Below are 15068 nucleotides of genomic sequence, written 5' to 3' on the forward strand. Positions count from 1 at the left end.
TGGCTATGTGCCTTTAGGAAAATATTTGAGCAGTTCTTTCTTGGCTTACTTAAAATATATAAAAATGTATATTTCTGCAGTCTGTATTTTTCAGATATCACCTGCAACTTTTTCATTTTAGCTAGCATTTTGGATTCATTCTCAAAGTTGTCTGGAACCAGTAGTGGAAACCGATGCTGCTGTGGTGTTGCATCCATTACTCTAATAAGACTAAAGCTGTTTACTTTGTCAAATGTTTTAATTTTGCTGGAGGTGGAAATAACAGAAAAAAGTTAATATTTAGACGTATCAATGGCTGTGCAAAGCCATTCGTGGTAAAAGTGATAAACGATCACTGTTAATGCTTATCAGTGAATGCTGTATTGGGTCAGTGTTGATAACATTAGCTAACCGACTTAAACACCTATGAAGTTAGTCCCCCTGAACAAGTTTGCTGAAAACGCTGCTTTCTATCCCATTCAGAACGATAAGATGGCTAATCATAACATTTTGCTAGCAAAGCTTCATCTGTGTAATCTTGAAATTTGACTGATTTACCTATTGACAGCAGGATATAAGAAACAGCTAGCTGTTTACTTTCTCATATAAAATGTATAAAGACAAACTGAAGTTATGTGAATGATCAAAACAATGAAAATGTGTAAAAACAGTTTTGCTGGGGTAGCATGTTTATTCAGTCAGGCTAGTTATTGAAGTTGTACAAATTAACTAGCCCACTTTGACTTGTACCACAACTTGACATCTTATTTATAGGGTGCACCTTGTATATATATATATTATAGAGTATTTAATAAATATATTTATTTGTCAGAGTAATATTTATTAGGGTGGAACATTTATTTGTAGGGGCTGCTGCCGGTGCCTCAGAGAGCCTGGTCTGTGTGTTCGAACAAGGGTTTCTGAGTCTGACTCAGTCTGTGTGGTGTTTGCATGTTCTCCCTGTTTCTGTGGGGGTTTTCTCCAGGTGCTCTGGCTTCTTGCCCCAGCCAAAAGACATGTGTCGGGTGAATTAGTGGGTCTAAATTGCCTTGGTGTGTAAAATTGAAGTGAATGAGTGTATGTTTGCCCTTTGATCTGGTGCTGGGTGTACCCTGTTTCATTCGCTATGCTTTCAGGAAAGGATCTGGACCGTCCACGACCCTGTGGCCTTTAAATAAACCATTTTCTCTGAGGCACATCCAAGTCTGGAAACTTGTTCCTCAGCAGACTTTAACCTCTTGAGTGACTTCCTTACAGTAGCCAAATTGTAGTGAGGAGGTGTAGTAGCATGATTTGAATGATGTATTTTTTATTTTTTCAATTAACCCTATTATCAACTGATATTAGTAATCTCAAAATGCCAAGTATTGCTCAGATATATCAGTCAAAACATGTATTAGTATATCACTATTTGACTTGTTATAATTGTACAGATTTATAATTCAGATTAACATGGCAAATGGGGACAAAGTAATGGACTTCAATATTCAGTATTCATTATTGACATCCTTATTATAGGCCACATCTGCTTAATTATAATTCCGTTCTATTATGTCGAGCCGATCATTGTGGATGCCAGTTACTTTAAATAACAGCTATATAAGTAAAGTGACTTTTTTCAGTTTTATCAGTTCCAGTGGTTAGAATATGTGCTCTTTAACCCAGCAGATGTTAATCTCTTGTTTTTAAATCGGCCACCGCTGTCTGTTCTGTGCATACCAAGGCTTGTCTGCCCTAGATTTGTAAATAAATGAGCATCAGCTCTTGTCTGACCGTTGGGTCGCTGTTAAAGGAAAAATGCAGAAATGGATTTGGACTGCATTAAACCCCTGGAGTATGTGTAAGAAGTATATTTTGTGGTGGATGTGCCACTATGCTTTTTTGATCGTGCCCATCTGGCCTGTTGTTAGTCTTTATTTGCCCTCCTCACTGATTAACCTTCAAAACATCTTACAGGCAGACGATGTAGGACTTCAGGCAGAGTTCCCAAAGACTGGCCCAGATTTGCTGAGTCTGTGAGGGTACTTAGCACGTGCATTTCCTAGGGGCTGGTTAAACTGTGAGGATACAGTCTTTCCCCAGCTTACAAAGGTGTAGCATTTCTGAAAAACCCTTTGGAAGGTAAATTCTCATAATGGAAAGATGTAACTACCATTTTTTTTTCAGTTCAAATATTTATGTGTTGGGGGCGCGGTGGAGCAGTGGGTTGGACCGGGTCCTGCTGTCTGGGGTTCGAGTCCCGCTTGGGGTGCCTTGCGATGGACTGGCGTCCCGTCCTGGGTGTGTCCCCTCCCCCTCCAGCCTTATGCCCTGCCCTGAGTTGCCGGGTTAGGCTCCGGTTCCCCGTGACCCCGTATGGGACAAGCGGTTCAGAAAATGTGTGTGTGTGTGTGTGTGTGTGTGTGTGTGTGTGTGTGTATTTATGTGTTCCTGAGCCCCAAAATTAACACCTATATTTATGCTGAAAATACCACCAATATTTGCATTGGGGTTTGGTGATAAAATATCACCAAACATCATTAAAATGGACACAGTCACTTCAGTAGTTAATATTAGTTATCAGAAAACATGACAAAGGAATTTCTCTTCATTAACTACTCTATAATACTGCAATGGCTGGCTACCTGTGCTCTTTCAGCTTTCTCTTCATTAGGTGCCGTACACTTAACAAGGTGCGTGTTTCCTCCCGCAGTGCAGAAACGTAATTTTCAGCTGATTTCATGATTTAAATTACTTGTACTGTGTGAGCGTGTATATAATATTGGTCTGCTGTTGACACTTAGTGTAAAGCAAAAAACCGTGTCTAACCCTGTCTCCGCAAAAACCTTGTAGGATATGCTGCTATAAATTAATTAATAACAGTAAACATGCTTGTAAAGTGTATAATTGCTTATAATTCAACAATGAAACCATAAAAAACCAATATAAACAGAATAAATATACTGTATGTGTACATGACGTGACCCCCGCAAATAAATCTTCCCTGTGTCTTGTATGAGTTTCTCCAGGTGACCCCTACAGTCCACAGACATGTGTTGAGGTCAACTCGTGACTGTAAATTGCCTTCTGTGTGTGAGAGTTTGTTTTAAATAGGTGAATGATTTGGGACTACATTGTGGTGTATCTAGCACTGTAATTCACATTCTATAAAGTTGTCGGCAGAGTCACTAGCTGATAATCATCGCAACTTTTTTTGGAGAATAGCGTCTGCTAAATAATTACATTTAAATGTAAATGCCTTGCAAGATGAAGTAGATGTATGAAATGAAAGTCCTTGTAAAGTGAAATTCCCGTAATTTTAATTGGGCATACCTCAGAGTATGACTATTTATTTTATTTACAATTTTAATTTAGCAGATGCTTTTCTCCAAAGCAATGTACATCTCAAACCTTCAGTAAGTACACACACACACACACACACACACACACACATTTTCAGAACCGCTAGTCCCTTACGGGGTCACGGGGAACCGGAGCCTACCCGGCAACACAGGGCGTAAGGCCGGAGAGGGAAGGGGACACACCCAGGACGGGACGCCAGTCCGTCGCAAGGCACCCCAAGCGGGACTCGAACCCCAGACCCACCGGAGAGTAGGACCGCGGTCCAACCCACTGCGCCACCGCACCCCCTGCTTCAGTAAGTAGTTTATGTGTTTCCCGAACATCAGATTTTTAATTATGAATGGTCCAAGAGATATGGTAAATGAAAAACAGTAACAGGTAAGTGTTGTTCTACTGAAAATTTCTACTCTCCTCCTTTACCATACGCTTGGTTATCTTTTTCAAACATAAGCATTCAGCTCCTTTACATGCTTTACTTTTTCAAATCTGTGTTTAGAGTTTCAGGTGTAACTGGCAGAATGTTTTTCTTTCTAGTCACTGTAGTCATTTAGTCACTTATATAAATAGCTACATGAAAGTCTGGAGGCTTTTTGTGACTCAGTAAGGAAAAAGAACTTGACAGGTTGGCACATTGTTTTTATCTCCGTTCAAATTTGCCTCACTCATATCTCAATACATGGCTACTAGATGAAATGATGTACTGTTTTAGTTAGTAATGCAAGTTGATTTTTTTTTTTTTTTCTTTTCAAAAGACAACGAATTATGAATGCCAGAGAAGAGTGAAAGTTAAAGTGTGGAACAAATGACTAGTGGAAGAAAGCAGACACTTATTTAAAAAAATAAAAATAAAATCACATAAGTATTTGGTTTTCTAATTTCAGTTTGATGTGAAAATAAGTCTGTAGTCAGTGAACTATAGGTTTCCAGAAGCTGCTGGCATATGGAGACAATATCTGCTGTGCTAACTGCATCCTGTTACTGCAACGTTGCCTTGCTGCTTCTGTAACCCTCTCTGGTCATTACTCCCCCACTTCCTCCACACTCTGTATGCTGACTGTAGTGATCCAGTGTCACTGAGGAGCTGATGTTGGAAAGACTGCAAACTGGTTCATGTTAAAGACGTGAAAAGCAAAAGCACATAGTGAGACTTAGTACTCTGGTTAATCACGGGTTGCTCTGTCATGGGTTATGCGCAGTAGCTTTTTCATACCACACACTTACTGGTAAACAAAGTGCTTTGATGGTGTCTCATGGATACCAACCAAGGGTGACAAACGTAAGCTGTCAATAATAAAAACATATATTGCTCCAGAAAAAGTACAGCTGGTGGGCAGAATGATGCTTGGTGGAGGGACTGAGGCTAATTAACAGTTCTACAACTGCATTTACAATAATTGGAAATGGTCCCATGATAAATTTGGGGCAGCAACCTGAAAATTGCAATGTATCTTTCATTATTATCTGAGATATCATATTATCTTCCACAGTATTAAAGTCTGGAGAATGTGCTTGTTTATATTACATGAATATTCTGCACTTCTACAGATGTTTTTTTTTGAAGCATTTTGGGTGAAATGCCGTTCTTTTGAGGACAACCGCATTGCTCAACTCAGATGTTTGGTTATGTAAGCTTTAGGCCAGACATCTTCACTACTCCTTTACAATGTGGGAATGCAACACTGCCTTTGAAAATACTGTACTGGGAAAGATAATCCACAAACAGTATCTGTAAAAACTGAAGAAGATTCAGAATCTCTTAACATTTGACAGGACATATCTATGAATAGAAAGGTGATGAAAAATTCTGAGGATTAATTCTGTACAAAAGAAGAGAGATGTATTTTACAGAAGTTCAAGACTCTGGTTACAGTCTATAAGACTTCTCAATACCTGCAGGACCTGATCACTTGCTATGCCCCACGCAAATTTCTCCATATTTGGCTGCTTGCTGGTCCCACTCGAAAGAGGTCCAAAATCAGAGGCCTGAAAGGTATCTGGTTTTGACTCCAGTGTGGTGGAATGAGTTCCCTCTGTCACTCAGAACTGTTGAATCTCTCTCAGAATTCAAGACGGGTCTCAGAACACATCTCTTTTAGACCCACTTCTTTCCTCATTTGCTATCTGTTCCATAAACTTGCATTTAGTTCTTTATGTAGCTAGTAATATAGCATGCTGGCAAAAACGGTGGTAATGGACTAATTGACTGTACTTACAGAATAATGTGTGTACATCTGCACCTCTTCATGTGTTGGTGAAATGCACCTTTGTTTAATCTGAGTTGTCTCTTGTAGAAAAGCATCTCCTAAATAAATAAATGAATGTAAATATACTGTAATTAATGTGCTTGTTTGCTATGGCTAGACTTCCAAAGCAGGAACATGGAGAAGAATGGACCAGAACAAAAGGTTGGATAATTAAACTTCTGTTGAAAAAGCATGCCGGAGAGGGGATGAGAGTGTGGGTCAAAGGTATTCTAGTCCTTCAGACATGCTGCTGACCAGTCCACTGGGTGGGAAGTGTCTTTTAGCAGTGTTTGATAAGCAGGGAACCAACGTACAGTACACAGTTCTTTAGATATGACCAATATTGTTAGTCACTTAGTGATATTAGTTCCTCTCCTGTCATCCATGGAAAACCCTAAACAGCAGCGAAGAAGTAAATTGCTCTGTTGTATATTTTGCTATATGGCATGTGAGGTCTGCAGTCAGATGTTTTGAGCAACAAATCAGTGATCAGCTCTTTACCGATGTGCAGAAAATGCACATACAGCACTGGGTTCCTCCCCACCAGTCTTGCTCACAGTGTGAGGAGAATGCTGTCATCACACAACCAATGCATCAGCACAGAGCAGCTGTCATCCTCAGGGTTTGACCAGCTCCTGCTTGCCTTCCTTGCCTCTCAATTACTTGCTGATTATGACATGAGAAAATCATGCCCCAGTACATAGTTAATTTTGGACAGCCCAGATAACAGAAAAGATGAAAGATCTCTTTCGGACTACTGGGGATTTTTTAAATTGCAGTGCATATTAGCTGTGACCCCATAGTTGAACTGAGATCAGTCTGTCCCAGGTTTAGCCGTATTTCTCAGACAATCCATTCTCTGCTTTTCTTTTCGCTTACCTTAAAAAAAAAAACCCAGCTCTTTGAAATGTATGGCTGTCTAAGGAATTGACTTTGATTTCTGGAGCTGTGAAGTAAGTTGTCACACACATCTGTAGGCTTTTATAGCTTTAATGAACATCATTGCTGTGAATACAGTGGACGACTCTTACGATCATGTTGTCTTCGGTCTTTACTTTTAGTTCTGATGTATTTGCATAGCAAACATGGTTTGGGATAAAGATTCCTTAATTGTCCGGAAAGTCGCTGACTGGGAAATGATTGGGATGATTACTGTGACACGGTACGCATGAGAAAGTAAGGTGAGGAGAGGAAAGTTTAGAGAATCAAGAGAAACAGTGGCAAGAGGACCTGATCCTAAACAGGATTCTTGGTCATAGTTTGTTCTACAGAAGATTTCAGTTTGAGCTCATCAGTGATCTGCAGTTGAAGAGTCTGGGTTGAAGAGTTTGGAGACTTCCCTTTGCTGTTCTCCTTTTTGCAATAGTGCAGTAGTAGTTCCAGCATAAAAAGCTTTTGTTTAGAAACTGATCTAATAGGTTTTTTCTTATCATTGCAGTAAAAGTTTGAAAATTGTTTACTCCATAGCTTTCATAAATGGGAGAAAATTAGCTTCAGTAGTGAATTTTAACAGGAACAAGTTCTTTTGATTTCCTATAGTTTTTGCTAGAGATATAGGTTATGTTTGCGTATAGGTTATGTAATGATTCTTAATTAATAAAAGTATTTTCCATATATTCATGGTTGGTGTGCCGTCTGTATTTTTTCTTGTATTGTTTTTGAATTGAGGGGAGCACAGTGTCGCAGCAATTAGTGTTGGTGCCTCACAGTGTCTGGACTGTGCATTCAGACATGTGTTTGAATCCCCTGCAGCCTTTGTAGAGTTTGCATGTTCTCATCATGTCTGTGTGGGTTTCCCATGTAAATTTCAAGTATTTCATTCAAAAATGAAGAACATACTGTATATTGTGTGCTTCTTGAAATGGATAATATCAAGAAGTAGAATGACTGAGATCATTGTAATAATACATTTATCCTTTCATTTCTCACTTGCACTGATTTGCTGTGGAACCTTTCTCACAATAGCTGTACTCTGTGTCTACAGTATCTGTGACACTCCATGTCTGCAGTTCTTCAAAGTTTTGTTCTCTTTTCCCAGTTCACCCTCGTTCTGTCCTTCTCAATTTCACGCTCTCTGCATTGGGAGAATAAATGTTATGGCAGAATGTTACCATCCACATTAGTGAAGGACTGGTTGTTAACAGGCAGAGAAAAATGCTTGCCTCACTCTCGGTGTGCAAATTTAAAATTTTCTTGAGTGCATTCTGCAAGCAAACAGAGAGATAAAGAGGCAGCACAAAACAGTGACATGTTTTGACTGATAAAACAGTTTTTGGGTGTCCAGTACTTCTTTTTCATTTGTTCTCCTTAGCAACTTACAGCTGTATCTGAATGTTGGGAAGTAATGTACCAGTGGCAGGTACAAGGCTTACATTGTACTTTTAATAATTCAGGGCACAGTTACAAAGCAACCTCTCCTATGTTTACATGAAAATGGCAAGCATTAATTTTTTAGTAACTTACTAGCTTTGAAAATTATGTTTAGGCAGTATTAACACCCTGGTGAGTTATCCTGGGTTTGTTTGCTTCCTTAATTAGAGCACTAACACAACAAATATGAGAAGAACCTCTGGGGCCTTTTGCAGGAAACATGGTTATTCATATTTCAGTTTACAAAACTAACAACCTCGGTTTGTCTACAGTGTCAAACTTCAAAAAGTTTGAGTTGAAGAAGGTTCATGCATGTCTTCATTGACTGTACTCTGATTATATGTCTGATTTCTCTCAGTCAGTGTTCCCCAATTCATTCTCATAGTGCTTCTTAACTGACACAAAATATTTTGCGTTAGAAACAAGACTATAACAAAGATTGGAAATGAGCTATACGTGGGGTCTCTGCATAGCTTCTGTGTACATAAGTGCACTTCTGTCCAGTTCATATTGTTTGATTGTTCAGCTCAAGTGTTCTAGGTTTCATACATACATACATACACTTTCTGAACCACTTGTCCCATATGGGGTCGCGGGGAACCGGAGCCTACCCGGCAACACAGGGCGAATGGCCAGAGGGGGAGGGGAGACACCCAGGACAGGACGCCAGTCCACCGCAAGGCACCCCAAGCAGGACTCGAACCCCAGACCCACTGGAGAGCAGGACCCGGGCCAACCCACTGCGCGACCGCGCCCCCCGCATTTCACAAAATAAATAACTGAATAAGGCTTAGTGTTCAGCGGTTGCTGCATTACATTGCTGGTCTGACATGAAGTTTTCACTCCCAGGTCTTTTCTTGAAAGTAATGAAACGCAAATTCTTTGTTGTTCCTCCAGCTCGGTGATCATGTCTAAAGCTACGGTGAAGAAGCTGCACTGGCGCTCCAAGGTGCAGGAGAGCTTCGTTCCATTGGGTGAGGCCTCCGGAGAGCTGGGTGTGGCAATAGGTGGTGGAGCTGACTACGGCGAGTTCCCATTTGTCACCGCAGCTCCAGGGGGTGGACCCACAGTGGGAGACATCATCCTTGAGATTGGAGGAACACCGGTGCTAGGCTTAACCCTGGGCGATGTGAGGGGCGTCCTTAATACTTGTCCCCAACCAATTCGGATCAAGACCGTCTTCCCAGGTACTGGTCAACATGATTTTAATGTTTAAACCCAAATAATACAGCATTGTTTGAAGAATAAGCTGGTCTCTCCAGATGTAGGTCATCATGATCTCACGTTTGTTTCACTACATTTTTTGCACAAGATTTCTATGCTTCACCACATCATTTAGCTACTGGGCGTAAAAGTAGATGTGGTACATTGGTGTTGTGCATCATTCTAGCATGGGAGCCTCAGTTTGTTAGATATCACTTGCTGTGAGAAAGTGTCGCCCCCCCCAGAAGGATAGTAAATAATTGAAACAGTCTTTTCAGGTTCGCATAGGTGATCTTATTGAATCTTTTTGATTGCATACAATACAAACATGTCATTAAAATAATCTTCCATATTCTCAGGTTGTCCAGAAACGGGGGTGAAAATTTGACTTGGCAGACATCGCATAGGACATTATGCTTGTCACCCCTTTGGGTACATAACGAGTGGGAAACAAATGTGTTGGCGAAGAGTGCCTGAACTCAGCTATATTTCATCTGGCTATGGTTCCCCTGGTGTCTATATACAGATTGATGACTGCGCTATCCAGTGCACCATAAACAGGACACTTAGTCCTGCTTCTGCTTCTGTCTTTGTGTCTGCGTCACTGAATATCGCTGGCTTGTCAGGATTTTGAGACCTATGATCTACTGCAGTACTGCCTCTTTCATTGAAGCCAGCACATTCCCACAGCCTTGCAACTGCTGTATATTTTGCAACTCTCGCAATTTAGATTCATCCGCCTCCGACAATTTGCATTTCTGGCAAAATAGTCAGTGAATTTCACGTTTGAGTATTGTGTATGTGAGTTCAAATAAGGCTTCAACTCTGTCTACAGTTTTGCGTGTTCTCTCTGTTCCTATTGATTTCCTTCCAGAATATGACCAAATAGTTTCAGACTGTGCGTGTGAGAAATAATGGATGGTTAGAAAGAAAGATTAATCAGTCTCATAAGATATTTGTTTGATTTTTAAACATTTTAAGAAGCTACCAGGAATAAATTATTATTTAGATTCAGTTAATTGAAATATGACTTGAATGCTGTTCATGAGAAATTAATGGCATGGATTTAGACTGAATGACAACAAAGTGAACATTTTATCTTATTGGACTTCCTACATTTTTTTTTAATATAGTATGAAACTTCCAGAATTTTTTTCATAGCATGGTGTCTGAGGGGTAGAAGCCCAATTTTGCTGATAAGGAATGGATGAGCGTCCGCACCAAGGTTTCTCCCCTAGCCAAGTGGCATTGATCACTGACACTGTCTAGCCCCTGAACACTGCCATTTGTGTGACAGAATTGATGCATTCGGCCCATCAGTGATGAAGTGACTTGTTGCGGGGCTCATAAAGCACTTTATCTAAGAGTCCTCGAGCCTTCAACACTGCTTTGAGAGCACTCTTGCAATGGAAAATTGGAGATGGCATGTGGCTACATGGAAAATGAGATGTTTCACATGGAAGCATTACTTAATTAACTGAATGTACATTACAGAAGAGTGCTTCTGTGTGCCCTCTAGTTTAAACCGTTTGTAGAATTCAGAGAGCCATTTCACACATCTTAAATATTACATGGTACACTAACGTTTTTCATTCAAGATGGGTATATTGTGCATCAGTCTTTCCGTTATATTGCACTTCTGTGTCAGCTTTCACATTTGAACTACATTTTACCGTTAGCTCTTTGTAAAACAGGAAAGAAATAAATAATCTTATTACTTCTGTTAGTACAATGAAATTCACTGGTCACAAACAGCGCGCAGATTGATCACACTTAGTACTGCAGAGAAAAAACCATGCACTGTCAGGTTCATTTTGTAGAAGAAACCTCTGTTTACTGAGTTTGATTTGATGGTATGTCTGTTATTTTTGCTCTTAACACATCTCTTGCTGGACTTTGTCTGTGTTTGGTTTTCCCTGTGTTTTATGGTCTAATTGACTTTACTTTATGGTCTGTTTACATTCCGCGGCCCTAATGACATCTCTTCTAACCCTAACCTGGGCAGGCTCCACACTCTGTAAGGACCTGAGGCTCTACCTGAGTAAGTGCTTCACACCAGGCTCAGTGGACAGCCAGCTTCAGCAGGTGATCCGGGAGAACCTGTACCTGCGCGCTGTGCCTTGTGAGTCTAATTGAGTGGTGTCAGGACTTATGGGTCACTGAGTGAGGTGGGGTTAGAGTGCACCCATCAAGGTGCATTCAAGCATGCCAAAGCGCTGGACATGCTAATGCATGTATACACAGGAACTAGCAGAATTGGTATGCCACTGCATGCAAAGAAGGAGGAGAGTGAAAGTAAGGGCTTTTATCACCATTAATCTGTAACCCATCTGTTGCCCACACACAAATTGCTTAAGAAGTCAAAAGTTCAGTGGGAGGGGAAAAATACACTTGAAATGTGTTTGTTTCCACGACAACTGTTATGACCGTTGCACTAGAATGTTTATATTGGGTGGTAACCCCCTCTGCCCGTGTTCATTTTTTCACCTTTTCCCAGGTTCTGCATTTTCCCTGAAACAGACCTAGTACCCTTCAGGTGTAGCATTTGTTGCCTTTTGTTGTATATACAGTATAATGGATACTGTATTACCATTTTACCTTTTTTCTTACATACAGCTGGAAAGCTTTGGATAGCTGTGGAGAGCTTAGTAGTAGAGCTTAGTTGTAGTCTAATTTCTCAGCTAGGTCAATGAAATAGGTCATTTGGAATGACATACTGAATACAAAAATATCAAACCAAACAAGAGTAGCTAATTTATTTATATGCTTGCATAATTTCAACTGTATTAAATTGCATTTCTTAATATTTATTATGTAAAATTACTTCCCAGAAGTTTCACTGAAATTAAAAAGCAATTTAGAATTACTATATATGTTACTATTTTAAACTTAATTTTACTGTAAAAATTTAACGAATACCTGAATATAAATGTGTGCTGTCTGTTTGATCAAAATCACACATATATCATTTGGGATCCAGAATCTTTAAAGGTACGCTTTATTATGGAGTATAAACAAATTTTCAATTTTAGCAAGTCCAGTTGTATATGCTTGCATAAACTATTTTGTATGCATTCATTTTAAATTTTTTTGCAACACAATGCAAGTGCAATCTTAAAGAACCTAGATCAAACCCAGGAGGTACAGTATATTAGTGGAAATTTGTGTGGCCGAGACATGCGCATGTGCACTGGTGTGTTGGAGCTGAGTGTATGATGAAGATGACTCATTACAAGTTTCTTGTCACTGACCTCAATACAAGGTGACAACTTAACCAGTAGCTGTGTTCATAATGTTCTACCAGTGATGAGCGGACAGCTCCGAGAGATGCATGGCGAAACACGACAATATCCAGGCCAGTTTTTCATGCACATCCAGGTTTTACTGCAGGTTAAAGCTGCATACTTAACAAGGTCTTGCCCCTACATCTCAGTGAGGATGTCCTGGGATCAAAAGTCATGTATCAGAATACATTAAGAGATCCGCTGTCAAACGGTAATTAACAGGTTTCATTTTCTGTCCCCTTCAGCTAGGAATGCGCACACCAGATATGACAGAACACAGAAAGCATATTAATGCGGTTCCATACTGAAAATGTGACTAAATATAACTCTGCATTTATTTAATAATATTCATTAAGAATGTTTGTTTTTTTTTTTTTCCCCCCACAACAGTCATAGAAACAGTGTCCAAGGTTCTGTGTCACTTGGAGCACTGTGAAAATCTCAGAGGAATATCTGGAAAATTGAGTAGCAATGTGCATTCATATGAAGGGCAATGTGCAACGTTGCTATAATGCCACTGCAGTGGTTCTTTAAATAATATATTTAATGTATTATTCCATCTACAGAAGTAGCGTAAAATACAAAAAAGCAGTTTATATTTATCTGTTATGTTTACCATCATTGCATACAGTTTGTATGTGTAAAGAAACTATTTTAGGGCTGTGTTGACCTAAAAGGCTTGGGGTGGAAGTAGGTCATAGTTACAGTGACTCCACAGTAAACCAGAGTGTTTTCTTGTGGGGGAACATTAAAAAAAAAAACTAAAAATATATATCCATGACTTTAGGAATTCTGTTATTCACCAGCAGGCCTGAGTAGCTCTGGAATATGGATGATAGTGTTTCTAATACAAACACTGATGTGGGTCTCATGTCATTTGTTAATTCAAAATGCAAAAATGAGCAGCATTACTGTACAAAGGTTGATGGAAATACACTTAAAAGAACACTTTTAAATATCATTCCTGAAAAATCCAGCGTGTGTATATGGGAAATTATGTGATGTATTTGTTCCCTCTGACATCCACTGCAGGTACCACCAGGCCACCACGGGATGGGGAGATCTCAGGGGTGGACTACAACTTTGTCTCCATTGAGGAGTTCTTCTCCCTGGAAGAGTCTGGGGCTCTGCTGGAGAGCGGCAAATTCAAGGGTCAGTACAGAGCTGATAACAATACACAGGATGATACATGGGGTGGCACAGAAGTGCAACAGCTAGCACTGCTTCCCCACAGTGCCTGGGGTGTTCAGGCATAGGTTTCAATCCAGGTCAGTCTGTCTCTAAATTGGAATCTTCTGGTACTCTGGTTTCCTCCACAATTGAAGTGAATTGGTGATGATAAATTGCCCATAGTGTGTGATTGTGTCAGTGATTGTGTGTTTGTGTGACTGCCATGCAATGGACTGGTGTCCTGTCTTGGGTGTCCCTCAAGCTTTGCCCTCAGTGCTTCTGGGATTGGTTCCACACTGCCATGACCCTGACCAGGACAAGCAAATAATCAAAGTAATTTAGTGACTTGAAGACACACTGGCATACCCATGGATACTCACTGACACATTTATTTACAGTATATAGCAAAAAATAAACAGGCATGAAGGTCGATAAATCCTCTCTCTAAGAGCTGGTTTAATATTTGTAGTGTGAATGAGGAAGGTTGATACGTTGATAATGTTGTGCTCTTCTTTGCTCTTCTCAGAGGATCTAGTGTTTTCTCTAAGGCCAGCAGATACAGTGCTGAAAGTATGTGAACGCCTTGCATCCCTTAACCATCTCATGGTAAAACTATTTATCAGAAGCAGTCTTTCTCATTTTGTATAAGAGGTATGTAATTTGCAATTCTATAGGTTGATTTTAATGAAATCATGCATGTAGTAAAAACATGAAGTTAGCAGTTGGAAAAATCAGTAAACCCCAAATTACCAAATAGGTAAGTAAAATCAGGTATGTAAATCATATTAATTTATTCATTTTATGTTTATTTTAAAGTTTAAGATTTAGATTTTATAATTTTAATATTTTATACAAGAATAATGACCATCCCTGTCACACTGACATACTTTCAAGCAGCGCTGTATCTACAGACTTCCATGACATAATAAAGGTTCCTTTTCCTAGAATTCTGACTTACAAACAAATGTAATACCAACTTACACATACAACAGATTTTATGAGATTGGATATTTCAGTTCAGAATATGCACCTTGCTGATGTCACCATAGGAGGCATGCAGTGCTCTCCCCGTCCAGGATATGCAACTCATAAATCTTATAACTGTATTTATTCATTTAGCTGATGTTTTTATCTAAAGAAACTTACAGTGTTAAGGTATTTACAATTATTTACCCATTATACAGCTGGGTAATGTCAGTGGAACAATTTATAAGTATCTTACTCAGGAGTTCTACAGCTGGAGGTGGGGATTAAACCTGCGACCTTTAGATCCACCGGAAGCAGCGCTAACTACTGTACTGCCAGATGTCCTTATCAACTATATTATCTGTAATGATATATAATCTGTAATGATAATGAACCCTAAAGCAAAAAACTAAGAATGTGCGAAAAGCTGAAGATGCAAAGGAAAGTCTTTCCTGACATAAAACTTGAACTGAAAAAAAATACATAGAATTCTCTTGAAAGGCAATATCAT

General features: G+C 39.6%; 1 protein-coding gene across 3 annotated transcripts in view; it reads left to right on the top strand.

The window, feature by feature from the left end:
- The window catches only part of LOC108934829 (membrane-associated guanylate kinase, WW and PDZ domain-containing protein 1-like), a 62287-nt gene that overhangs the window by 6736 nt on the left and 40483 nt on the right, over window positions 1-15068 (top strand). For all 3 annotated transcript variants that reach the window (XM_018752972.2, XM_018752974.2, XM_018752975.2), the window contains exons 2-4: window positions 8832-9121; window positions 11143-11259; window positions 13454-13573. In XM_018752972.2, coding sequence (XP_018608488.1) covers window positions 8842-9121; window positions 11143-11259; window positions 13454-13573 — 517 coding nt within the window. In that variant the 5' untranslated portion in view covers window positions 8832-8841. The remainder of the gene's footprint in view (window positions 1-8831; window positions 9122-11142; window positions 11260-13453; window positions 13574-15068) is intronic.

This window comes from Scleropages formosus, chromosome 1, assembly GCF_900964775.1.
Source record: "Scleropages formosus chromosome 1, fSclFor1.1, whole genome shotgun sequence".
NCBI classification, from domain to species: domain Eukaryota; kingdom Metazoa; phylum Chordata; class Actinopteri; order Osteoglossiformes; family Osteoglossidae; genus Scleropages; species Scleropages formosus.